Source organism: Scomber japonicus, chromosome 17, assembly GCF_027409825.1.
Source record: "Scomber japonicus isolate fScoJap1 chromosome 17, fScoJap1.pri, whole genome shotgun sequence".
In the NCBI taxonomy this organism is placed as follows: domain Eukaryota; kingdom Metazoa; phylum Chordata; class Actinopteri; order Scombriformes; family Scombridae; genus Scomber; species Scomber japonicus.
Genome location: NC_070594.1, coordinates 8184694 through 8210343, shown reverse-complemented (window position 1 = coordinate 8210343; position 25650 = coordinate 8184694). Strand labels below are relative to the sequence as shown.

Here is a 25650-nt window from a genome sequence, read left to right as displayed (position 1 = left end):
TCCCTCTGCAAATGATAAACATGTTTTCGCAATAATGACAGTGAATTATAGTGTGCTGCCTGGTGTTGAGTCATTAGTTTAATTATAGTTCATCAGCTACTGACACTCTTATAAAAACATACAGGGGGAAAAAATAGATGTTTTATTTACAGCGACAGAGAAATATTATTATTATTTTATCTTTCAACCATTTGCATTTTGAACAATTGAAATGCCACTTTTCTTCTTGCAGGTCATGCACATATTTTGACAGTAATGACAGTGAAATGTGGTCCACTACCTGCAGCTGTATGATTACATTAATGATAGCTCGTTATTAGTGCTATGCTTCCATTCTAGCCAATAGTTTCTGATGTTTAAAGCAGCACAAAGGTAGCGTTCATTTTCCCTAATCACAATGTGCTGCTCAAAGCAATTTATTTCTGGTAATGTCGGGACGAGAGAGGCAGGATTTAAAAGAAGATAGAAAAGGAAGAGGATAAAATTGAGAGAATAAGAGAGGGCAGAAAATGAAAAGAGGAAGTTGAGAAACAAAATTAAGGCAAAGGGAACAGAAGAGAAATGGAGAATTGATCGCGAAGAAGATGATGAACAAGTATGAAGAAAGAATAGATGGAGTCCAAAATGGAAGAAGTTGTGGTGTCATACCATTACGTGTTTAAGCCTCCTGTTGTCCTCAGGTCAAGGAAGAAAGGGAGGAAGGAAGGAAGGAAGGACGGGAGGAAGGAAGGACGGAAGGAAGGAGGGAGGGAGGAAGAGAGGAAGGAAGTAAGGAGAGACAGGAGGAAGGAAGTTAGGAAAGAAGGAAGGGGGGAAGGAAAGGAGTACGGAGGGAGGTAGGAAAAGAGGAAGAAAGGAAGGCAGGAAAGAGGGAAGGAGGGGAAGAATGAAGGAAAAATTAAAGAAAGAGGGAGGAAGGAAGGAAAGAAGTAACAGTCAAAAGAGATGGGGTCAATTTGACCCGGGAGGACAACTGGAGGGTTAAAGGACGACTACACCTGCGCTCCTTCCCAAGTAGGTGTATGTGCAGACTCGCTGTATCTAAACGACACACCCATTTCACTACATGGCACACACACTTGGTTAGGTTTAGGCAGGAGCAGTGAGATAGGTAGGTTAAGGGGATCAAAGGGGGGGGGGGGTCATGTAGGTCTGCAAGACTTAAAATATACCCTCCCCTTCCTTTCAGTATTTCATCAGGTCACATATAGGAGAAAGTTTTTTTAAAGGCTTTGACTGACACTAAAGCATACAAACTTTGAACCAACCTTTGAATTTTCAGATTTGAATACATTTGTAACCTATAGAATTACTTATAGACTTGTATGTCCTATAGACTTACATTGAGAAAGAGACAACTGTAAATTAGTGGATCCATTTTTTCATTTTTTTGAGCATTACAAACCTCGAGAAATGTGTTGCAATCGATTGGATCACATTATGTAAGTCTAAGGAGAGCTCCACGATTTAATTTATTTATCAACATTCAATGAAGCCGGAGGGTTAAACCGGAAGTTAGCCGTCTTAATCGGTGAAAGTCTCTAGTGAGCATGCTCTGTGGGCTCATTGGGCTCACAGAGTGTGTGCAGTATGCTTTCATCCAGATAATTTCCTCACAGTGAGAAAGTGGGCTTCATGCACCACTGAGCAACTTTTATAGGCTAGGATGTTACCAGCTATTTAGCATGTTCGCAGTTAGTTTGCCAGCCCTGCAGTCACTGTTTGACCAAGCTTCCAGCACCACCTTGTTCATGAGCTAAAAGGTTTTTAATAAGGTTTTGCAATACTGTTTGGTAGCTAAAATAATTAGTAAATCCACACAGACACAGGTTAAATTTGACAAGCATGTTAATTCACCTTTGTCTAGAAATGAGAAGACATCATTCTCATTTTTTTTTTATAGGATTACAGCGAATGTCTACACCTTGCCTGTAAATGCAAGTCCTTAACTAGAGGAAGAGGATAAAAAGTATAAGTAAGGGAGGAAATGGAGAGAAGAGGAGGAGGCAAAGAGAGGAGTATGAAAGAAAAACAGTTAAAGAAGAAAGAGGAGAAGGACAGAGGACAAGAGGTGAAGGAGAAGGAAGAAAAATTTAAAAAGAGAGAGAGAGAGAGAGGTAGATTATGACTGGGCACAATCCTCAGTCCTCCTCACCTCTTTTGAACTACATGCCATCCCCGATTACTGAATTACTGCATTTTCATTGGGCCGATCACTGTGATGACATTCTCTTGAACACATTCCTCCTGTTACTGTGTGAGTGAGTCTGGACAAAGTCTCTGCTTTCATTGCCTGCTGGTCTCCCACTCCCTCTGAAGGCCAGTGAATATACAGTATGTGTGGGCCGCCGCCAGGCTCAGGATTACATTTCAAATGGCCAAAATACTTGAGGAGCGCTTGATTTTTGGCTGCTGTAGGCGCATAGTGGGTTAGACAGACTGTCCCTGAAATGAAACATCATGGGTTTGATCCCTTGCAAGCAGCCAATCTGTTTCCCACCACAACCCACAGAGTCTGATTGATTGGGAATTAGCATGCTATCAAAAACCAGTGTGAGAAAGTTTCTTTTAAGCAAAATATCAAAGATTCATGTTGGCCTACTCACGCACGTTGCTGTAGGTGGAATTTTTTTCAGTCAATATATCTCATCATTTTTGTTGATGTAATTTGAATTTTAAATGTTTTTTGGGAAATCTGGGAATAAAACCTTTTCTATCTTTTCATGTCTTTTTTTAATACTTTCACTATGGATGCTGAAATAAGAAGTAGAAGTTTACATATAATGCTGTGTATAATGTTTTATAAATTTAATCTACTGACCTCAAATTATGGCATCTCATTTAATTTTGTACATCAACCCTTCAAAGAATTAAATCACTGTGTGAATACCTGGCTTTTTTCAATCCTGTCTCCTAGAAATTATAGGTATAGGTATAGGGTAACTTTATTGATTAATTCAAAATTGACACAATATTTTCAAATTTCTCTAAAACAAGACATTTGAGTTTTATATACCAAACAACTAGTTGATTAATCAATGAAATAATAGACAGATTAATTAATAATGATAATAATAGTTAGTTGCAGCCCTAATAATGAGCAAATGTAAAAATGTTGATACTGAACATAAAAATAAAATTCAGTGACAATATATCTCATCTTTCTACTGACAAAATCAATATCAGCCTGTAAAATGTTTGATTTATGTTTTTAAGGCATTGGCAGCTTGTAGTTGAGGTCAGAAAAAGATCACAGTCATCAATTATAGTTGATATAGAAAAAGTCTGCAGTGACTTGAGGCATGAGTCATGACGTGTTTATTGACATTTTTACTGCAACCACAATCTTTCACTAACCTTCTTGTTCCCTACCAGCGTGTTACATAAATGTAGCTTCATTCATCCAAAAAAATATTGACTTTGATCATAATCCAGGCAGTTATTACTTAAACAATTCAGTTTATATTATATCTAGGAGACAGAGTTTCTTTTCTTGCTAACCTTTTCCCAAAATTTAAACCATATTCCCTGATCATTTTAACTGATTAACCTTTCTGTTTTTTAATCTCCCCACCCCTCCCCCAAAGGTGTCTCCCCGCCCAACACACCACTCACAACCAGCTGTGACTCCCCTGGACTGGGCTGCCCAGGTAGGAAAAAATTAACACACCTCCATTGTTAACACTATCTTCGCAACTTGGGTTATGGTCATGGTTTCAATTATCTAGTAAAATGTCATCTACTGGTTGCAGTGGCTCAAAATTTGGTACAGACAATCATGGTTCCATGTCAGTAATTACTAATGACTTTGGTGGTCCTCTGATTTTTCTCTATTACCACCATGAGGTTGACCGTTTTGGTTGTAAGTGAAATGTATTGCCATGAAATTTCATTTTCCACTCAAGAACTTTTGTTACATCTTAACTTTTCTATTGGCGCCATCATCAGGTCAAAATATGGTTGTGTCCAAATACCTGCAAAACAATGCTGGGAATGTCACAGCATTGATGTTAGCTTGTTGAAGTTCGCCATTTTTGTGTCTCACAGCGGTACAACAGTGCTTTTATCCACTTCAGCCAAGTGTATAAATGTTTCTTTTCCACTCAAAACCAGACAGGAGGATGGAAGCACACATTCAGTCTAGTTGGAGAAGAAATTGATAAAGTTAAAAATAACACATCTACATCTACACAGTGTTTGGAAATTAAGCTCATCTCAATTTCATGCAGACTTTTATGAATTTCTAAACCAAACAGAATGTATTATGGAGTTTTCATTCTAAAACCTTTTGGTATTATCTAAAGCAATTTAAGGTACCAGGAGTATATATCATTGTCATGGGAGTCTGAATGCTGGGAAATGGACTCTGTGAATGTTTCATTGAAGTACACAGCGAATGGAACCCCTAACTTACTGCCAAAAATGATGAATGTATATAACTGAGGTTTTCCTTTGTGACCACATACATATTTAATATGAGTGAACTCAATGGAAGTCAAACTCTCAACCTTGGCAACATCGGCTCCATCCACTTCACATTCAGCTTCACAGAATGAGGGTTTTTGCTGTCAGTCTCATCTCTTTGTGCCTTGTTAGGAAACCCTCAAATGCTCAGAGCGCCCAATGTTTCCTGAACCCTCTAATGCTGTGTAACCCCTGAAATGGACTGGACGTCTTGTGCAGAGAAACTCTGTAACCTCAACCTGGCTTGAGTTTGGTTCACAGAACATCCACGTTCCTGAAAGCACTGAGTATATTCTGGGCTCTGAACTTTCTTGCCATCAAGCTGCAGCTCTGATGTTTGAAAAGGCAGCAAAAATACACAAACTTCTGTTTTTTAGAGTCACCTTCATCATTTTAGTGTGCCATGGATCTATTATACAGACTGTGAGTTTATTTTTCGCCCTGAACTTATGAAATGTCTTGCCGGCCAGTGTATTAGTTGCCATTTTATGTCGTAGCAGTAGTCACATTGTAAGAATCTCGTCCTAAATTGCTGTCTCTGTCTTTGGTCGCCTATTTAGGACTCTGATTTGGGTTGACGACCAAGGATTTAATCAGATTTCGTATTATTTGGCCCAACATTCGCAAAGTGTGACATAGCCTTAAAGAGTTAAGTGATTGATCCAAATAATAATGACAGATTAAAGAATAATGAAGGAGAAGAGAAGAGATGGAAAAAAGGACGGACAAGTATCTCATTCCAATTTGTTGAAATGAGCACACAGCTGGTCCTCTCTGCTTTTTCTTAGCCAACCCTTCTTGATAAGATTAAGTGCCAGCAGATGAGAAAAGAGTGTAGGAATGTCACACGCATTTACTTTCTGCTGCTAACTCTCAGTAAATGATGTGGAAAAGAATCTTTTGGGGATATGGTATCTCCATGACATTCTCCTTAAATGATCCCTGTGTGTCCTGAGAGTACTGCAAGAGAACACATGTGAAGGATCCAAAGGAGGGAAATCACCCCAGGGTGCTGTTCAGCTGCAGCAGTGAACCCCAAATACATTAAAGCTGGGATACTGTCCATGCAGGGGTCATGATCCTGAAGAAAATCTGACTCCAGCCGATCACCTTTGTTCCAGGAAGTCACGTTTCGGGACATACCGCTAGGAACTGGTCTGAACAGTAGCTTGGGTCCAGCTGACAACGTGACCCAACTCCACTCGCTAAATGTCAGTTCTCACACTATACTGAGCTATGGTGGCCTCAGAGGGACATTTCTCTAAAGGTCAGTTTTTGTGGGGTTGTGTTTAAGAAGGGAATTAAGCTAAGCAGAATAGAAATGACTGCAGCAGCCCAACGAGCCATGGGAGAGCACCAACAAGCTTATATGTTAAATCTGTGAATTAGACCGGTCTTTAGAGTGCAGGGTCAAGAAGAGAGCAACACCTCTGGCACTCCTAGAAACTCAAAGTCTTGGTCATTGATTGAATGCCAGGCTTTGTGTCCATTGATGCACCAGGGTCACCAATGAGAAAAGGTGTGCTTCAGTTAACTTAACCTACACAAAGGTGAATCCATCCAGGAAAATCCAATTCTCTTCACTACAGCAAAGAATAAGAAAGGTGGAAGTCAAAGTCAAACCCAGTCACCAGTCACATAGAAAGACAGAATGTGTGAATAAAAATGTTCTTTCCGTTCAGTCTGAATGCAAGAGTGAGGCTCTTTATGACCCTTACATGTCCATTTAAGTCTAGATTTGGACTGTCACAAGCTGCTGGCAAAGGGATGTTATCTTAAATCTTTTCAGGTTGTGTCTTTGTGTGAGGTTTTCTAGTGTTGTGTTAAGAAATGTTACTGTCACACTTGTATAATCTCTTGCAGACTTTTCCCATTTGTTGTAGATCAACTCATGTGAATGTTGTTTGTATTGGGCTAATATTGCCCTCGGTGTCCATCTTTTAAAATGAGCAACCGGTTGCCCATTTTATGTCACAAAACTGTTAGAAAACTATAAAATACACTAAGGAATTTTCTACTCCATACCTCCTACCATCTATTAAAGGTTCTACACTGAAGAGGATCTTTTGTCATGCAGCTTCACAAACATTCATCATCCTCTGCATCTTTTTTTTCTCTCTCTCTCTCCCTCTCTCTCTCTCTCTCTCTCTCATCCCAACCCCTTTGTCATTACCACCAGCCACTTCCTCTCCCGCCACCCCATCAACCACTAACACCATCCATGCTACTAATGCCACCACCCACGGTAAGCAACCCTCATCCTCGCCCTCTGACTCCCTCCTCTTTCCTTTTTATCTATAGCTTCTCATGCCTCTTTTCCTCCTAATCTTACCTCCTTCTCCATGTCCTTTGGCTTCCTGTTTTTCCTCCTTTTTTTCCCACCTGAACCCCTTTTTTCTAAATCTCATTAATGTTGTTCAGCCGCTGTGCTGATCATTTTTTTTGATGGTTTTTCTATTCAATTAAAGCCAAATAATTCATTTTATTTCTTCTTTTTCTCTTATCTCTAAATTTCAATCAATTTTGGAGCTCATTTAAGATCCAAAAGTAAGATTACAAGTCATTTATATTTAGTGTTTTTTTTGTTGAAGTAAAAACCTCATAAAAATCAGAACCTTGCCTGTCAAAAGTTGTTCTTTTTTTTACTTCTACTGCACCTCTGAGAAGTTAAACTTTGAAATTGTATTATCCATTATCTACTTAGGAGAAGATTCAAAGCTAATTGTTCCAGATGAACATGTTTAGCTGAGGAGGACTTAGACTAGATAAATATTATCTGCAACCACATTAAATAATGAGTTCATCAAATCTTTTCATTAGTTAGTTAACCATCCTGTCATTCTTTTTCCATCTGAAAAGGTGTAGCATGAGTGTTACCAGGAATATGTGAAAAGCAGTTTATGTTCTTTGACTTTTTTTGTTTTTGTTTTGATAAAGGACAATTCTGTTCTCGAAGTGGGATACATGTGAGAGGGATATTATCCTTGAGCATGTGAAAAATCTTCAAAGACCTCCACCCAAAAGAGCATTGGTTGCACCTAAAGAACAGCTGGTGGCATTAAAAACCTTTTAGTTTTCTATGTGTGGTCCCTTATGTTGATGTGTATTCTCTCATCGCCAGTCCTCACTACCATCAGTCCATCTCCATCCACCATTCCCACTACTAGCATGCCTCTAACCACAACAAGCACAACCAGTGCCTCCACCACTGGTAAGGCCTTAATCTGCTTTGCTGCATAATTAGCCCTGAGCAAGAAATGAATAACTCAATGCCCTGGCAGTATTAAAACCTTTTTTGTTTTCTTTGTGGTCCCTTTCGTTGTGCTGTAATGTTTGATTTGTCATCGTCAGTCCTCACTACCATCAGTCCATCTCCATCCACCACTCCTAGCATGCCTCTAACCACAACCAGCACAACCAGCTCCTCCTCCACTGGTAAGGCTTCTTCTGCTTTGCTGCTTTGTTGGCCATGAGCATCTCTATACTTCCCATACAAAAAAAAGTAATAACTCAAGTCTTCAAAACAGACCTGGATGAGACAGAAAGGTTTTCAATAGAAATCAAGGCTAATTTTAAACATTTTTTGAGAATATATTCCTGAACACCAAGACAGTAATGTTCAATTATGCCTTGTTTTCACACTCCTGTCACATTTCTTTCATTAACTGCAAGCAATGAATCCCACACTGAGTGGGCAGGGTTAGGGATAGGGTTAGCAAAACCCTACAAAAAAAAAAAGAATCATTTTTAGTAATGATATAACTAATTTGCCCATAACTTGTGTGATAGATACAAATATATAATCTTTCACAAATTTGGGGGCTCTGTATAGTTTTGAAGCTAGTAGCTACTTAGCTACTTCAGAAAGTGGCTATTGAACTACTGGATGAATAGAAATATTTATTATTCATTAATTGGCTGTTAAAAGGCCGACAATGTCTATCAAAATGGCCTCCTATTCACTTGTAACTCAGCACACAGGGGGCATTTATTTTGAGTGATTAATTGACCGGGTCTGGTAGGGTTATAGCATTTTTATTCCTTGTAAATGGTAAATACACACAGAAATGAGCATGCTAAATAGAAATTAAACCAAACTCCAACAAAGACTTTTGAGATGGCTCAAAGCTGGACCAATCAGGCTAGGAGCTTCCTCCATTAACATAGTGTGGTTGTGTATTTTTTGTTACTTCACTGACATGCTGACTTATTGTGCTAATCAGTTATGCTTACCACTGCCATAGCCATCACCACCAGCGCTGCTGCATCATCTACCACTAATGTTGCTTCTGCAAGCAGTACACCACATGGTAAGGTAGTTAACCATATCTAACTATTGTCACTAGCTAATACATTGACTGTTTATAAATATGGAGGTCATGACAGCTCCCCAAAAGTGAAGCCAAAACAGCAGCATTATAGGTCATAAATTCTTCCCCTGTCCATGTTAACAGATGAGACATGAGCAAAGATAAATCATGCATGTGAAATACATTTTTCCCAGAGACAGTAACTTTCATTTTAGGGAGCCACTCTCAAACCTCCATCAGATAGTGGGGCAGCTAAAGGGGCGTGTCACACAGGCTTTCATCCTGCCACTACACAGACTCTGGCTCCAAATGGCGTCACACAAGCAAGAGGCAGCTCCTGGAGAGGAGATATTTTGGCTTCACTTTTGCATGGGGGCAGGAAGTCCAGATGCATCTTTCATATTTATATAGGCCTACAGTCAATGAGCTAACATTGTAAGTCAAGGTGCTGATTTTGCTTTGTAATATAATTTGTAACTTAGCAATCATTTTATTTTTCTGTAGATTTAAATCTTACTCATTTTCATTCCTCTCAAATACTTGTTGGTGTTGGTACAGTATATGAACAAAGATTTGACAGAGAGCAGAAGTACCACCACGTTTAGCTTCTTTTCAGCTAGCTTCAGTCAAAATCTGAAACAAGCTAGTGTCAAGCAAACTTCCTGTTTTCTCATCAACTGGTCTTTCTAAAAACATGATATGAGGTTTTCTGTTAATTGTGAATTTCCTACAGTGGACAGTTGATAATTTCACCTTTTTAACAGACATAAAACACAATTTAACATCCATAGCTGCCATGAAGTTTTGATAGTGCAAGTCTGTAAGGCCACTCATATCTTATGGCTGTAATGGCTTTAATTACCAGCTTCTGACTTGTAAGTATCATTCAAGTCAGGTTTTAGTTAAAGCTATGAAACTCGGAAAGCTTTTGCATTTGCAGGTTGTCCCAACAATGGAGCTGTGTTCACAGGTTGTTCCCAAATTTCTCAGTCCAAAAGTAAATGGGAAAATGGTCTCAGTCTTTTAGACCCTACTGTATGTTTAGAAGTACCCGCTACAGCTTGTTGTCCCTTGAACTTTAAGAATAGTTCATGCAATGAATTCAACAAACAAATTTGTAATTCATTGCAGGTGTTTGACGTGACAATACAGTAATCTGCTCACATGTTGATGCCTAAAATATGATATTCTGATATTCTGTGATTGTTTACCTTCCTTGTAGCCCCACAGACAACCAGCAGCACACCCACTGCTTCATCTACTACCAATAACAACGCTACTAACCCTACAACGCATGGTAAGAGCTACAACACTGGAGTGAAGCCGCTGCTAAAACAGATTAGCTTTAACATACAAAATGCTTAACGCTGCTATGAGTGCTTGTGGGTTTAATCTGGTTGGTGTAAATGCTGGTAAGGACAAAATGATACACAATTTGGCTGTGTACCAGTTGATGTTGAGAATGTTTGGGTGATTAAATCATACGGTCATTGATTACTCAACAGTTTGTCCTCAAACAAGCTGCAGAAATAACTGAACTGTAAATATGTGACTGTACAGACCTGCTGCTGTGCCACATCCCCAGGCTTGGAAAAATCATCCTTACAAAGCCAAACAGTAATAACTGAGTAGTAAAACTTGGGTAATTTACAACTAAGGGAAATTAAAGTCAGCTTATTTCCTGACCTGGTTAAATGATTATGGGTACAGCTCCACTTTTGATGATACGAATATTAAACCCAAGTTATGATGTCACAACATTTAACAAGTAGTTATTGCTTTTTTCAGAGGATTAATGCAGTCTTTAGTGTTTAAATAACTTTTTGCATGATACAGTTAACTTAATTAACCTTTTGCTATGGCTGAGTTACAAGCATGAGCAATAATTTGCTTAACCAGGTTTTAAGAAATAATAATACTAGTTGTATTTTTCATATATTGACCTTTTCTATTTATATAAAATGTCATAAAATGTTGAAAATACCTAGAAAAAATAGTCAAATCCTCATATTTGCGTAACTTAAATCATCTGTGAATGTTTGGCACATTTGTTTGATAAATGACTTCAAACATGTTGCTATCAAGTGCATATCTTAACAATGAGCAAACAGATTAAGCAGCTTTGCTTAACCAGTTTTCTGACATGTCTGCAAAATGATTTCATCTGTTTTCATATCAGCAAAAATTCAACAGCATACAGCACCACAAATGACTATCACTATTTTCCTTTGTTAAATAATGAACCAAGGAAAGGGAGACTCTGTCCTTGTGTGTGAAATGTCCGTGTTAATCATTGACGTTGTGATTGAGAATGTGTTTGATTTTTGGGCGGGGTTTAGAAAACACTGTTTGTGTTAATGGTGATTTTTCAATTTTCCAAACCACTCACACTACTAACATCAAACTGTGCAAACGTTCCATCTCACACCTCTTCAACTTGTCTTACCTTATCTTTGGGACTCCTTCCTTCCTCCTCTTTTCTGCTGTAGTTTCATCTCCACAAACAGTTGCAGTAACATCTCCTCCCCTGTCAGTAACTACTAACCAACCAACCACTAACACAACTGTTACTGCTTCTTCCTCTCGGGGTAAGATACACACTTGCATGCCTAGTTTAGTAACTAAGGTCTGTGTGATACACTCTTCTTTTGTCATTTCCATCTTCCGCCTTGTGTTTCTCATTCATAGTAATCTATGCTATCACAGGTTTAATCTTTTAATCTTTTAATCATCCAGAAAAGACTAGTTGATCTAGTATTATCGTAATCATATTTTACTAAATATATAATAGTTTTTTTAATCTCACTTAGTGCCCTGTGTTATCAATCCGATAAATTAAACTGTGTTCAGATTATTTGATAACAGTAGTTGCTGTTTTCCTTGTCGTGGTACTAACATTTTATTTCATTTAACAGGCTAAACTAGTCTCTTCTGGTTTGTTTACTTGTATACATAATGTACATACGTTTGTACTGTTTTAGCTTTTACTGTACCAATCTACCAATATGTATGCTGTAACAATTTCCTGCTATGTTTTTCTTTTGGCTTCAATTACTGATTATATCTTTTCTCTGATAAGCCAAGAAAAAAAGTTTACATAACTGCAATCAAGGTTACATTTTCTTATACTAACAATAATCATGGTTAAAGGAAATTTGGGCTGTTCCATGTGATATCATTTCCAAGGTGTATACTACTCTGGTTTTTGCCCTACCTTTTATTATTTTTTATTTATCATCTGTAACCTGCTTTTTCATCACAATGGCGTCTCCAACCAAAGCTTCGGCCAGTGATGCTCCTGTAGTTACACGTCAGCAGCCTGAACACCTGGCTTACCAGTCCAAGCATCTACCTGCGGGTCCATCTGCTCGCCACAGAAGACTAAGGAGTATTTTTGAATTAACTACTGCTGGGTTTGCTGTTTCTCAAGCCCCTAGACCTCCAGCTCCTGTACCCTTCAAAGGCAGACAAACCAGGTCTGCTTCCATTCCTAGACTCCGTGGAAGAGCCTTTCATCGTAGGTCCCTTGCATCCAGTCTGTCAAGTCCTCCAGCTCCAGCCCCCGAACCACCATCTTCACTTGCACCATCTCCCCCTAGACCTCCCGCGTCCTTCCCCAGGCCCCGAAGCCATCGTATCTCAAAGACTTCCCTGGGGTTCATTTCCACCCCTCTGATCTGGCAGGGAAAGAAGAGGCCAAGTGGGGCAAGACGTACAACCACCACTAGAGCACCAGCTAGGACAGTGGCTCATGTCACAAAACCTGCTTTGCCAACAGAGCTTAAATCCACAACCAGATCTACATACACTACACGAAGAAGCAAACTCAAACACACATCTGAGTACACACATTTACCCGGGCTAAGAAACGCAACGCATACTCCAGAGTTTCTGCATGGGACCAGCACAACTGGTCGCTCACAGACTTCAGTTCAGCCTACATCTCGTCCAAACAATGAGACCCGTACAACCACAGAATCAAGGATTTCAATCCCATCTCAGGGGTCATCTCAGGGGCAACATAAAGATGAGGCATTACATACACAAGAATCTTCTCCAGCAGTCGGGGCATCATCCTCATCCTTATTATCATCGTTGTCATCACTTAGCAACAGAAAGAACAAACCTGTTGCGCCACAGTGGTCCCTGCTGAGCATGAGTGGTGCAAAAAACCAAACTGTTGCCACGGTTAACTGGACGGATCCTCTGGAGCCATTGAATGATGAGTACACATCAGGAACTGAGCCATTTGTGTATGATTTGACAGAGCTCCAGAAGGAGGTTGTTACGTTCAGCTTGTATGAGTTTGATTCTGCCTCTTCCCTGGATGAACCCGCCACTATCCCCCCATCCTTCGTTGGCCCTGATGCCAAAAACGAACAATTACTCAATAAATCGGCTTCCCTTCCTGTCACAAGTGAACATTTGCCAACCCAAACTCATTTTCATGATGACTCGGAGAGCAGAAACACTGGCTTAGCAGAAGGCATTAAGCTTCCTCTGAATCACACAAAAGACAGATCGATGTCAGATACATCTACCATCAGCAGGACTCCAATTCCTATGCCAACTGTTACTCAGACTTTGACAGGAGCTCAAACTCACTACAGAGTCGCAAACACCTCAAGTTCCAGCAAACAAAAGCTACAAGAAAGTTATTACACACAAACTACCACTGAACAACTGGAAACATTGACTTTTCAAGAAACAGCATCTCTCCATATTCCCTCTCTGTCATCCCTCCTCTTCATTCAGCCGTCATTGCCCACGGTACAATTAAGCTCCTCTGCCTTCTTTGCTAAAGAAGTTTTCCCTGAACAGATCCTATCTTCTTCAGTGCAACAGGAGAAAAATATAGCTAACATATCCAGTTCTTCATTTTCTTTAAACCCACTGGACAGTGTGTTTGAAAGTGAAGTTGAACTTGCAGTAGCCACAAGTAATCTGATTAACAATTTATATATATATAGTACAGACACATATACACAACTCCATTCTTCTGTTCACTTCATTCTCAATAGGCCTTCACTTTTCTCCACTCCTCCTGTTTCTCCGAAAGCTTTTTCTTATACCTCTGTATCCCCTCTTGACTCCTTATCTACCCCTTTACTTTTAATCTCCTCTTTACCATCTCCTCCCCTTTTGTCAGCATCTGCTTCATTGTCAGTCTCCCCATTTGCTGTTTCTTTACCAATTCAAACCTACCCTCCACTTTACTCCTCTAACACCATCCCTTCTTTCTCTTCCTCTCCTTTCGTCTTGTCTGCTTCCATTCCTCTTTCACCCTCCACTGCTCCTCAGCAACCCTCCCTCTTCTTACCTCCCTCACCTAAGCAAGCTGAGCAAATGCTTTCAGAAACAGACGGTGTTGTTGAGTCTGATCACGTTCCAGACTCAGATGGAGTTAGCGGGAAGTTTCAGCCATCTGTGTTGACATTTCTGTCTCTCTCCCAAAACCTTCAAAGGGACTTTGAGGTAACAAGAGTTGACACAGCATCTTTGTTGTCACTTCCTCTTTTTTCTAAAGCCCCAACTGAATCTCAGATGCCATTTGTTGATGGTGCATTGCTCCCTGACTACCACTTACTTTCTGCTGAGGAGTCCTCTAAAAGTTTGACAGAACCTCTCAGGAGTCGATTGCCCTTCTCCGAGAGTAATCAACTCCTTGATGCCCAATCTGGGCCACGAGTTAATCCAAGTGAAATTTATTTAGACTCCTTTAGTCAAATTGACCCAACTCCCTCAGGATTATCCATGGAGAATTTGTCATCCAGTTCTCCAGTAACCACACCACATTTACCCTTATCCCCAACTTTGTTGCAGTCAAAGATGGATTCGTCTGAGGTTTTGTGGCCGTCTTCTCATGCAGCCGGTCTGTCTGTCAGTCAGTTCTTGGTTCAGTCTGATCAGAGAAACTTGAGTGACATGTATACTCTGCCAGACCAGTCACATCTGCCAGACGAGTCTGATGTTGGCTTTGCAACACTGCCAGCAGCTGGCATTTGGGCCTCTGAACACCCCCCTGCTCTGTTTCAGGCAAATGAAAGAATGCAGCCCTTGCACTCTGCTTCTTTGTCTTCAAACCCCTTACTTTCAATTTTGAGTCCCTTGTCACATCACCTTGACGACCTGTTGCTAACTGTATCTTCAGAGACTCTTCCTCCTGCCACAATGATGCAAGTTGCCAAGGTGACAGAGTGGACAGAGAGAGATGAAATCACAGTGTCTTCCCTCTCATCCTCCCTTAATCCTGTGTTTGAAGACACTTTTTTCTTGGCTCATAAATCTTTATCGGGGTCAGAAATAGAACATACTTCCACCCTGACCTTTAACAGAGATCCAGGGAATTTGCCACATGCAATCCCCCGTTTATACACCAACAACCAGGTGAACACAAACACTGCCACTGGTGCTCACACTAATCCCACAGACTCACAGGCACTCGCTGGCTTTGACGATGCTTTTAATCACCCCACTTCTGTCGTGGCCCAGACCCAGACACTGGCACTTTACAGTAGACTGAGTGCACAGCTTAGCACTGCAACCCCCCAGCACGCTTCAGGGCTGGATCATACGCACCACTCAGGCTTGTCACAAACTCACACTGAACACCCCAGCCGTCTGATTCACACACACAATTCAGCACATACCACTCAAAGACACATGAGCCAGTTTTTGGATGCAAGTGAGGAACCAGACATGAGTCAGACGACAGGGTGGGACACACAAAATGCGGAGGCACATGTTGACATTGGTGGGCTGCTGCAGCAATCATCCCACTTCTTTTCTTTTCCACTTTCTTCCTCACTTCTTTTGCCCTCTGTTTTGCCTTCTATTTCTCCTGCAGAAACCCTCACACCTCCTTTTCCCTCTCTTCACCTTTCTCCCATTTCTCCTGAAATCTCTTCCCCCATTATCACCTCCTCCCTTCCCGTCTCATCTATCATCAACCCTTCTCTCTCTCCTCTCCTTCCCACCCAGGCGGCATTGCCAGCGATGTCTGCAGGCATGGCAGAGGCAGAGATTGGCCCCTTGTTGCCCACTCGGCCGACTGACAGCAAGCCCACAACAACTCAATCCACTCTGGACAACTACTCGCAGTCCTTCCAAAGATCCTCCACATACCCTGTTAGTATGTCAGTCCAGCAATTCATCACAGTCAGCCAATCACTTCTTTTGGATCAAGCTACCTCACTCCCTCATGACAAATTGAAATCTAGCCACTTACAACCCCTTGTTTCTGCTGAAGTGTATGACAAGGACAAGGTTTCGCCACAGCTTGCAAACAACTCACAGTCAATGAATGCTTCCAGGTTGGTCGACGGGCCAATGTTATTGCTTAAAGCATCAAATAACCTCACTGTGACTGGAAAACTGTCACATCTCTCTACTTTATTTGACCCTGCAGATGTTGTTCCAAAAATCCATATTGCGGATGAACATGTCTCTGCTGTCGGACTGGCTTCTTCAGCAGTTAACAACAATGAGAATGTAACTCTGGATGCATTGTTTAATGGAAGTCTGAATCCAGGAGCTGCTGTTGTTGAAATGCAAAGTACCTCTGAACCCAGTTATAAACTTAGCGCTGCAGAAACAACACAATCCACCACCGCTCTGGTTATTCCACAACCCCTGCACATTTCTGGCCTAAATATCCCTCCTTCCACCTCGGGCTCCTCTATCGATGCCCCAGATCTAAATTTTCTTTCTGGGTTTGAGGAGCTCCCTCCTCCTGTGAGTGACAACCAAACCACAAATACAGCTGGCTTAAAATACCTCTCCAAGTCAAACACAACCACTGTTCTAACACTCAAAGACTCTTCTTCAGCTCCAATTGAAATGACAGACTCTACAAAGGATAAAAATGCCACAAGTTTGATAGACACAGGAATTGAAGCAGCATCTCAGGGGAACATGACAGGCAACAAACCAATGCCAGAACTCAGCGTGAACACAAATTCAACCATTTCAAAGCCTAGTATGATCACAGCTAAGTCGAATCACAGTGGGAATCAGAGCTCAGGAGACTACAGTGACGGCAATACCAAAGACAAATATGTCCATGTTTCCCCTACACTACCGGCGGTTGTTGATGCTCATCATTTTTTGACCACAAAGAACTCCTCTACAACAGCTCCTTTCAAAGCATTCAGTACATCAACTATCAGCGGCGCCCTCAAAAAGGCCACGGTGCGCCCTATTCCTGGATACCCTACTGTGGATTTAGCTGCAAAACCCACGTTTCCATGCCAATGTAAAGAACGCTTTCATTTTACATGTCTGTGTGGACTGTCATCGGGGAACAGTATGTCATGCAGTAACAAAAGAAACAGTAGATGTAGAGAATCAAAAACACAATCATCTGTAATGACAGTAGCATGCACTGTAAAAATAATCATCATAGTAATTTGTATGAAGTCTTAAAGTCTTTTTTAAAGTTTAACTCAAGAAAATATAAACTAAACTTAATGACTTATTCTTACAGATTGCAGTATACACTATATGGCCAAAAGTATAGGGATATCCTTGTCCACATATGTTAGTGCACTCCTGGTCTGGATCCGAATTTTAATGGTTTGGACCTGGCCTCCTAATTCTAATTGCTCCAACAGTGTTTTTCTCATTTGTGATAATGCCCCTGTGCACAAAGCCAGCTCCAGGTTTTCCCAGTTTAGTTTGGAAGAGCCTGATTGGCCCTGACAGCAGTCCCATCCAACACCTTTTGGATGAACAGGAACGCCAGCTGTGAGCTGTTATAGCAACAGATTAATATTCATGATGTTTGAACTATGACATATGGCTGTAATGTACATTTGTCCACACACTTTTGGCTATATAGTGTGTTATTGTTTCATTTAAAACAAAAGTCTTTCAGTAAAGACACTAATACTACATTTTCACATATGATTCACTTTCCTATAATTTTCACTTTCCTTTTAAAAAAAACAAGATTTTAAGACTCAATACATGATTAGATTACTACTTGAGGTGGATGGGTTTTGCAGTATAGCAGTTTTTATATTTGTAATTAGATTCACTAGTTTGTATTTGACCTGTGCTGTAGTGGTGTATATATACACTGTTACTATCAATCAGGAGATTGGATGGGATCCCTCAGGTATTGGCGACTGGTGATTGGTTGTCATGATTTTGGGCCACTTGTAGGACATTAACATGGAGTAGAGCTGTCCAATCAGACTGTAGTACAGTATTTAGCCTGGTACTTGTAGTTCAAACAAATTTATTGCAACTCTGCCTCACTCCTCTCCATTGTCTTTTATTTTCCACTGTCACTTTCTCATTCATCTGCCCATCATCAGCATCTATGCTATAGAGAGACGGACTTCCCTCTGTCTCTACCTCCTCATTTCCTACTGACTCGACCTCCCTGTTCTTCTCTGAGTCTTTCAGTCCATTCAGCTTTTTGGTAGAGACGTCCTGCTCTGCTGCTTGTACTCTCATACAGTAAATAACTCTGGTCAAAATGTTTGAAATGACCAGCTGCTCCCGAAACTCCTGAAAAACATGTCACATAAAGTCTGCAGCTTGCAGGGTCTCACACCAGAACTGATGGAGTAGAAGTCTTCTGACTGTTCAATCGCACCTACTAACAATTGTAGATACCAGAGGGACACCTAGTGGCCAATGTGATACATAGCAGGAGGCTTTAAAATGCCACATCACTGAAAAAAAACAGGCTGCTGTTTGGGACATTTAAATAAGAGTCTTAACACACTGTGTGTCTGTTGTTGGAGAACTCACTTTATTTAAGATAATAGGACTAACAACATTATTTACATGTGTTTTTAACTAAAGAGAAGATCAGATGTTGAATGTTTTAGATAACTATTTGACTAATGAAAGAGGTTCAGTCATTATACAAAGACATTTTTGTAATGAATAAGAAGATTTATTCTGAAATTAGGAATTTGATACCACAGAGAAAGACACACTAAAGACACTTTTTTGAGTTATACATACAGACACTTGTACAATGTACTACCAACTGATCATCGCGAGTCTCTGGTGTTCATTGCAGCAGGAACTTTTTGCCTTTTCACGTTAAATATAAGTATTTATGTCTTCTAGTCCAAAAATCTATGAAATATCTGACCTTTCCATGGTTGTGAAGTAAAAGGCAACATCATGTTTCCAGCAAAGAAAATCAGCTCTCGGTGTTCAGTAGACATTTCTGTTTCACTTTTCTGACCACCCAAGTCTGTTAGTTATTACATACACAGTCTCTGAGTGTCATAGATCTGTGGTTAAATATGTAATTATGTACTCTGCATGTGTCGTTTACCAATTTCCAGTTGAAAGCTCTGAGTTTTAAAGCATTATTTTAATATGTGTTAAGCCGTAGTGGTAAGAATGTTTCATTAGCTTATTATTTATGGAGAGGATTTAATATTTATTTCAACTCATCCAGACAAATATACTCTCAGTTGCCAGTTTATTAGGTATGCCTGTTGCTAAAAATAGTGCAGTTTAACAGTCTATCCCTGCAATAAATCCTCCCTTCATGAAGGATATAATTTTTATATTGGTGTATAATAACAATTGGTATAATGGAAGATTAAAAACATATGTCTGAATAAAGGAATATAATTATACAGCAGCACAAACTACACCGTCTAAAATGAGCAAAAGGCTGAATTATTTGAAATGTAATTAGAGAATAAGCCCCAAAGTCGTTTTCAACAGAGTCATTTTAACAAAAATAATAATAGCAATAATTAAACAAACAACATAATTGACAAAACACCCACACCTCTACATCACCACACACCAGACCAACAAGAAATAAATGAAAACCTTTTAGAAAAGACTCAAACATTGAACATTATGTCTCAATATAATAAGTACAAGGGTTTGATTTTATTGCTTTTTTATTGCACTGTATTAGTTTTAGCGAGGTGTACTTAATTATCTGAGTGTTCTCCAGAATTAATGGGGTGATGGCAGCCAAATGATAGGTAGAAAGAAGGTAATTAGGATACTTTTCCATGGTCAAATAAAACCTATTTGGTAAAACTTTTATTTTAAAGGTCCATCATTTTGCCCAAGCTCAATTGGTACATTAATTAATACCAGTTATACCAGTTAATTGCAATTCTAACCTTCAGACTTTTAATCAAAATGCAGCAAGTCATCTAAACATACAATATTGTAAAATAGAGCTAAAGGCAAGTATACAACTCAACATATATGAAGAAAATCAGCGTAAAATCATCAAAACTTTACCTTTTCTGCAATTAGAAACCTATAAAATAACAGATTTTTATAATTATGGACCATCTTCAGACATTTGCCTAATAAATAATTATATATTTAGATTTTTAAGAGTAGAATCATCCATGTGTTTAAAGGTTTAGTAATAGTAGTAGGCTGTATATGTCTCTATATCCAATATGTGTTTATTTTGGGATTAAGTTGGTTATTCTGTTATTGAGGAGTAAATATTTGAGGTGCCAGACTACAGCCACACAGATGTGTTTAAAAGTGTAAAATCCATTAAAAAATATATATATTTTTTAGTTAAAGATACAGTCGGATAGAGAGCAGTTGGCAGAAAACCTGTTCTTTAGCTTATTCTGATTCCTAACACACTCAAAATGATCCCATTCACCATAATGACTGCCACCCCCCACCCCCACACACACTACCCCCGCCCCCCTTCATCATTTTACACTGTAAAATTGGATATTTACATAACTCGATTAGCTCCAACTGCTCGATTCATCTCCTGCTATGTGGCATTGGTGCGAAAATGAAAAAAAAAAAAAAAGTTCCATTATACGTATGAAATAGCCTGTGCCAAATTGAGACTGAAGTATTATTTTCTATTCTCTCTCTGTATCTTTCTTTCCACTCATCTACATTTGCAGAGGAGCTGTACTACCGGCTTTCCTTTGTGGTGGATGACGGCGGCTCGTCGCTCTCACAGGCTGATATCGAGCAAGCTGTGGCTCTCTGGGTAAGATATGTCCAGCTTTATACAGCCAGTGCTGTACTTTATAATGCCTTTATAAGGTAATGTATGCAAGGTGACTGTCATTGGCCCCCAAATGGCAAGAAACTATTTTCCAGAACGTCAGAAACACTTTTATTGCACTCTAAAGTGTTTGCTTAGAAAGAGCTGTAAAAGGCCACTGTACACTATACCTGCTCAGCACCAACCATTAAACAGACAGTTAGCTGGTGGACATAAAGGAGCATTTAGCAGCTAAAGAGCCAGATGTTTCCCTCAGGAGTTGGTAGAGAACAAAAACAGAGCTAAAAGAGAGTGAATATTGGACAAATGGACAGAAACATGACTCTAAATTAATTATAATGTTGCTCTGTAACTGCTGCATGTGGAAATAAGCAACTCAACTTAAAGGTGCTGATATGCCAGTGTTGTCTTCACTACTTGTTTCTGAAAACTAGTGGACCAAACATCATTAATGCAGGCTTAAAGTTGTATTAAATGGTGGGAAAGTATGTAGAAAGCATACTTAAACTGTCCATTTTTAAAACTCGTCTTAAAACCCGTTTTTATTCCTTGGCTTTCAACCGTGCGTGAGACTCTGTTCCTGTTTTAGTGTTTTATGGTTTGTTTGTTTTTTTAGTTATTGTTTTTAATTTGTTTTAAAAACAATAAAGCATTATTTTAGTATTTATTTCCTGTTAATTGTTTTATGTTCCTGTGTTGTTTTATCTATTTATGTACAGCACTTTGTTTCAGCTGTGGTTGTTTTAAAGTGCTATATAAATAAAGTTGAAGTTGAAGTTAAAGTAACATTTCAGCTTTTAAACTTAAATCCAAATGTACAGTAGCGCCAATTTTAAACAATTTTCCAAAAAAATGCAAAATAAAATCTTCCATCTACTACTGTTATGTGAATATTAGGAGCCTGGCTTATCAAGATAAACATTCGGTGGAGATACTGTAACTAGTTTGAATCTTCAAATGGAGTTGATAAGAGAGGATGGAAATCTAGAATAATACCAGTTTATGTTATTGGTTAAGAAACTAATTTTATTCGTTGTTTTTTTCCCTTACAGCTGAATAAAACATTTCAGAACTGGACACATGCAGTCTATATCGACTCTGTCAGGTAAAGCATCTAAGATTCATCTGTGGTGCTAAAGAATTGATGTTTGCAAATACTTGATAGTGGGGAGTTGTATCAGAATGCAGATATTTTAACCCTCATGTCGTCCTCCGTCCTTCCTTCCTTCCTTCCTTCCTTCCTTCCTTCCTTCCTCCCTTCCTTCTTTCCTCTGTCCTTCTTTCCTTACTTCCTCCCTTCCTATTTTCCTTTCTCCCTCCCTCCCCCCGTCCCTCCTTCCCTCCCTCCTTCCTTCTATTCTCCGTCCTTCCTTCCTTTCCTTCCTCCCTTCCTTCTTTCCTTTCCTCCCTCCCCTTCTTCCTCCCTTCCTCCCTTCCTTCCTTCCTTCCTCCCTCCTTTCCTTACTTCTTCCTCCCTTCCATCCTTCCTTCTTCCTCCCTTCCATCCTTGACTCGAGGACAACAGGAGTGTTAATAACATCAGTAGAAATTATTTTATTCCAAAACAGATCCAACAGTGTTTTAGAGAAAACATTTCAGGGCTTTTATTGACCTCACAGATGTATAATGGTCATTTTGCACTGAAGGGCTTTTAAAACCTTACATTTGGAACTTATTTCAGCCCAAAGTGTACATACAGTGTATAACAAAGGCAAACATCTTCCTCCTCTTAAAATGACTCCCACTGCTGCTTTCTCACCTCTTTCAACCCTCCTTCTCTCCAGTGTCCAGCCTGGGGTAAAGACTGGAGGTAAAACAAGGTAAAACAATCATTTTGTGACTTTGCTGCATTGAATTTGTTATATACTTCATATATCAGCTATTTTTATCCCCCTCAGAGTTTCTGGGGTGTTTCTATTTCAAACTAGTTTTTGTGCATGATTCAGATTGTTGTCTGTTATAATCCTTTCAAAGCTTTGAGTCCACACTGTCAGCAGCAGTACAAGTCTTTTTTAATCTCCACTCTTGCCTCTAGTTATTCGTGCCAGGCCCTGCTGGTTTATTCTTACATCACCAGTGAGAGTCTGGGGGAAGCTACTGTGTCTGCCAGACTGGCCAGTAATAAGGAACAGATAGGTAACAGCCTGCAGATGCAGACCACCCCCCTCGATGTCAAATTAATTGGTGAGAAACTTTGTCTCTCTTGCTTAGCGTGTATTTAATTAATCTCTTTCATATGTTTTGTATGTTGTGGAATAACTGCTCTGCTCCGTCCACTCCTGACAACAGACAACTGTCCAGAGCAGAGTCAGCCACACTACCGCTGGCCTGAGAGCAGACCCACCGTCACTCAGAACCTGCCCTGTTTCCCCAACAAGGAGCAGAGCACCTCCAGGACTTGGTAACACACACACACACACACACACACACACACACACACACACACACACACACACACACACATCCACAGAGACATATGACACAAATCTGAACTGAATGAATTTGGCTTAAAACTATATCAAGATCCTTTTATTAGAGCAGAAACTGTTTTATTGAACAGAATAGAACATTTTATTAAAAGTTTTTAAAGAACCATCATTTTCAAAATCCTTGATCAAATTTTCCATTTTTTAAGTTTGTTTTTCCTGCCTGATGTTTGTTTGGTTTCCAGTCATTTCAAGATGTTATAAAAATCAACTTGAGAGACCTGAGTTTGTTAGCTTATCATAAATTTATCAGGGCTGCAACTAACAATAATTTTCATAATGCATTAATCTACAGATTATGTATTGGATTTAATAATAATGAATAATTATGAATGCTCATTACTTTCCTTGAGCTCAAGTTGATCTGAACTGTCTGAAACTCCAAAATTGATTATTTGATGTTAATCGTTGCAGCTCATGCATTTATTGTGGTTAAATGTATGTTTTGTTCACCCAGCAATGCAAATTTAGCCTATTTACCACACAGCAATGACACTATAAAGAAATGGAAAACTTAACCGTCCTCACAAGAAAAACAACAATAATTCAGCAATAATACTTTTAGGAAAAAAAGTTAGTCTTTTCTGCTCTTTGTGAGATTGTAAAGTGAAGCAGTTTTCAACCAGGGTCACCCTCATCCTGATATTTACAGCACAGAACATGCCTTGAAATCTAATTCCCTGAGCTCTCCCTCTGAGCGTGATGATACAGCGAGCTATTCTGCATTAATCACTGAAAACCAAACAATAGATCAGTTTGCTCTCACCTTGTGCTAACAAATTGCTGACTCACACTGTGGTGTGCAGTCAAAGCTGTCTACTGGGGATCTTTATTAAACCCCATCCAGAAGGTTATTAAGTGGAAGATACTGTCTGCTGTTGATAAATCAGACTAGTTCATCTTCTGAACTTATTTTGCTTTTCCCTCATGAGCTATTGCACCACTGATAGTGATCTATGAGTTATTGATACAGTGGCCAAGATGTCTGCAGGTCCCTTAAAAGCCTAATATGTCAGTTCTCAAATAGTCTGTATTTGTCTGAGCTGCCAACAGAAATAAGGCAGAAACATGATTATTAAAGACTTTCTTTTATTTATAACTTTCCTTCTTTCTTCCCACTGTCAAATGTAATACACAGATAATGTCAACAGTTTTCATACTAAATTTTCACCTGAAATCTAAACTGTCTTGTTCATGTCGTCATGCTCTCTTTGTCTCTCTGTTTCTCAGTTTGATTAATAAACAGAACTACTCCTCCTACTGGTCAGAGGCAGACTTGAGTAACTGCACGGACATCGACACAATCGAGGTGTCAGCAGGTACGCTCAGCCATCAGCCAATCTCAAACTCAGAGTAAATCACAAGGTTAAATTGATGCAAGAAGGGCAGAATCTAAACCAGAAAAATATATATGTATATATACAAATTTAACAAATAATAGAGATAGATAGCACAGATTCAGTAACTCCATTTTCTCAGAGTGTTTGCAGAGTGCACAGATGGAAGGAGAAGAACAAACAGGAGGGCGGTTTTACAATTAGGCAATGCAAAGAAAGTTGTTGGTATTTTGGTGGAAATCAGGTCTGAGAATAAACATCTGTTTTTGGAGCAACATCCTTCTGCTGACACTTATTAATTTTATCAACAACATTAAACATTGGTGCAAATAAGACAAGATAAGATAAACTTTAATATCCCATGGGGAAATTTGTCTTGGGGTAAAAGTGCTACACAAAGCTGCAGTCAAGCAATACATAATAAAACATAACCAGCAAGACGATGCAGTGGTGCATTAGTGCAAAAACTGCTGCACTCAGCTGTAATCACACAGTGCATTAATGATCAATGAGCACATGGTCCTCAAGGCAATGCTGTGGTGCATTCATGCAAAGTAAAGCACACAGCTGCAATCACATGACCAACATGATCAATGTAAGTCATGATCGACCAGACAATGCAGCGGTGCGCTCGGATGCCAAGTCAAACTAAGATATTGAACATAACCTACGATGAGAGAAGTAAAATATAATCCACCGTGTAAGAAAATAAAATAAAAGACCAAAGGCAAAGTTTATTTATATAGCACATTTCATACACAGGGGCAACTTATTGTGATTTACATTTTAAAAAATGCTTTTAAAAATACAATTATAAACAAGAAAACCCAATTACAACAAAAAGCTAGACTTAAATGGAGCATAAAATATGAGAGTGCAGCATAAAATAATGATTTGCTTTAAACTTATTAAAAGAACATACAGTGCAAAATGAACAATTAAAATTTGAAGTGCTATAAAAGAGCTCAATCATAAGCACATGAAAAGGGAAACATAAAGACCAGCAGTGCCTCCTTCCTTACACTAGAACTGTGAAGGTTGAGCTGGTTGTTTATTGA

General features: G+C 39.4%; 1 protein-coding gene across 1 annotated transcript in view; it reads left to right on the top strand.

The window, feature by feature from the left end:
• The window catches only part of adgrg6 (adhesion G protein-coupled receptor G6), a 102088-nt gene that overhangs the window by 42433 nt on the left and 34005 nt on the right, over positions 1-25650 (top strand). The window contains exons 6-12 of the mRNA XM_053336468.1: positions 3588-3650; positions 20663-20751; positions 21822-21874; positions 22554-22589; positions 22805-22953; positions 23059-23170; positions 24486-24574. Coding sequence (XP_053192443.1) covers positions 3588-3650; positions 20663-20751; positions 21822-21874; positions 22554-22589; positions 22805-22953; positions 23059-23170; positions 24486-24574 — 591 coding nt within the window. The remainder of the gene's footprint in view (positions 1-3587; positions 3651-20662; positions 20752-21821; positions 21875-22553; positions 22590-22804; positions 22954-23058; positions 23171-24485; positions 24575-25650) is intronic.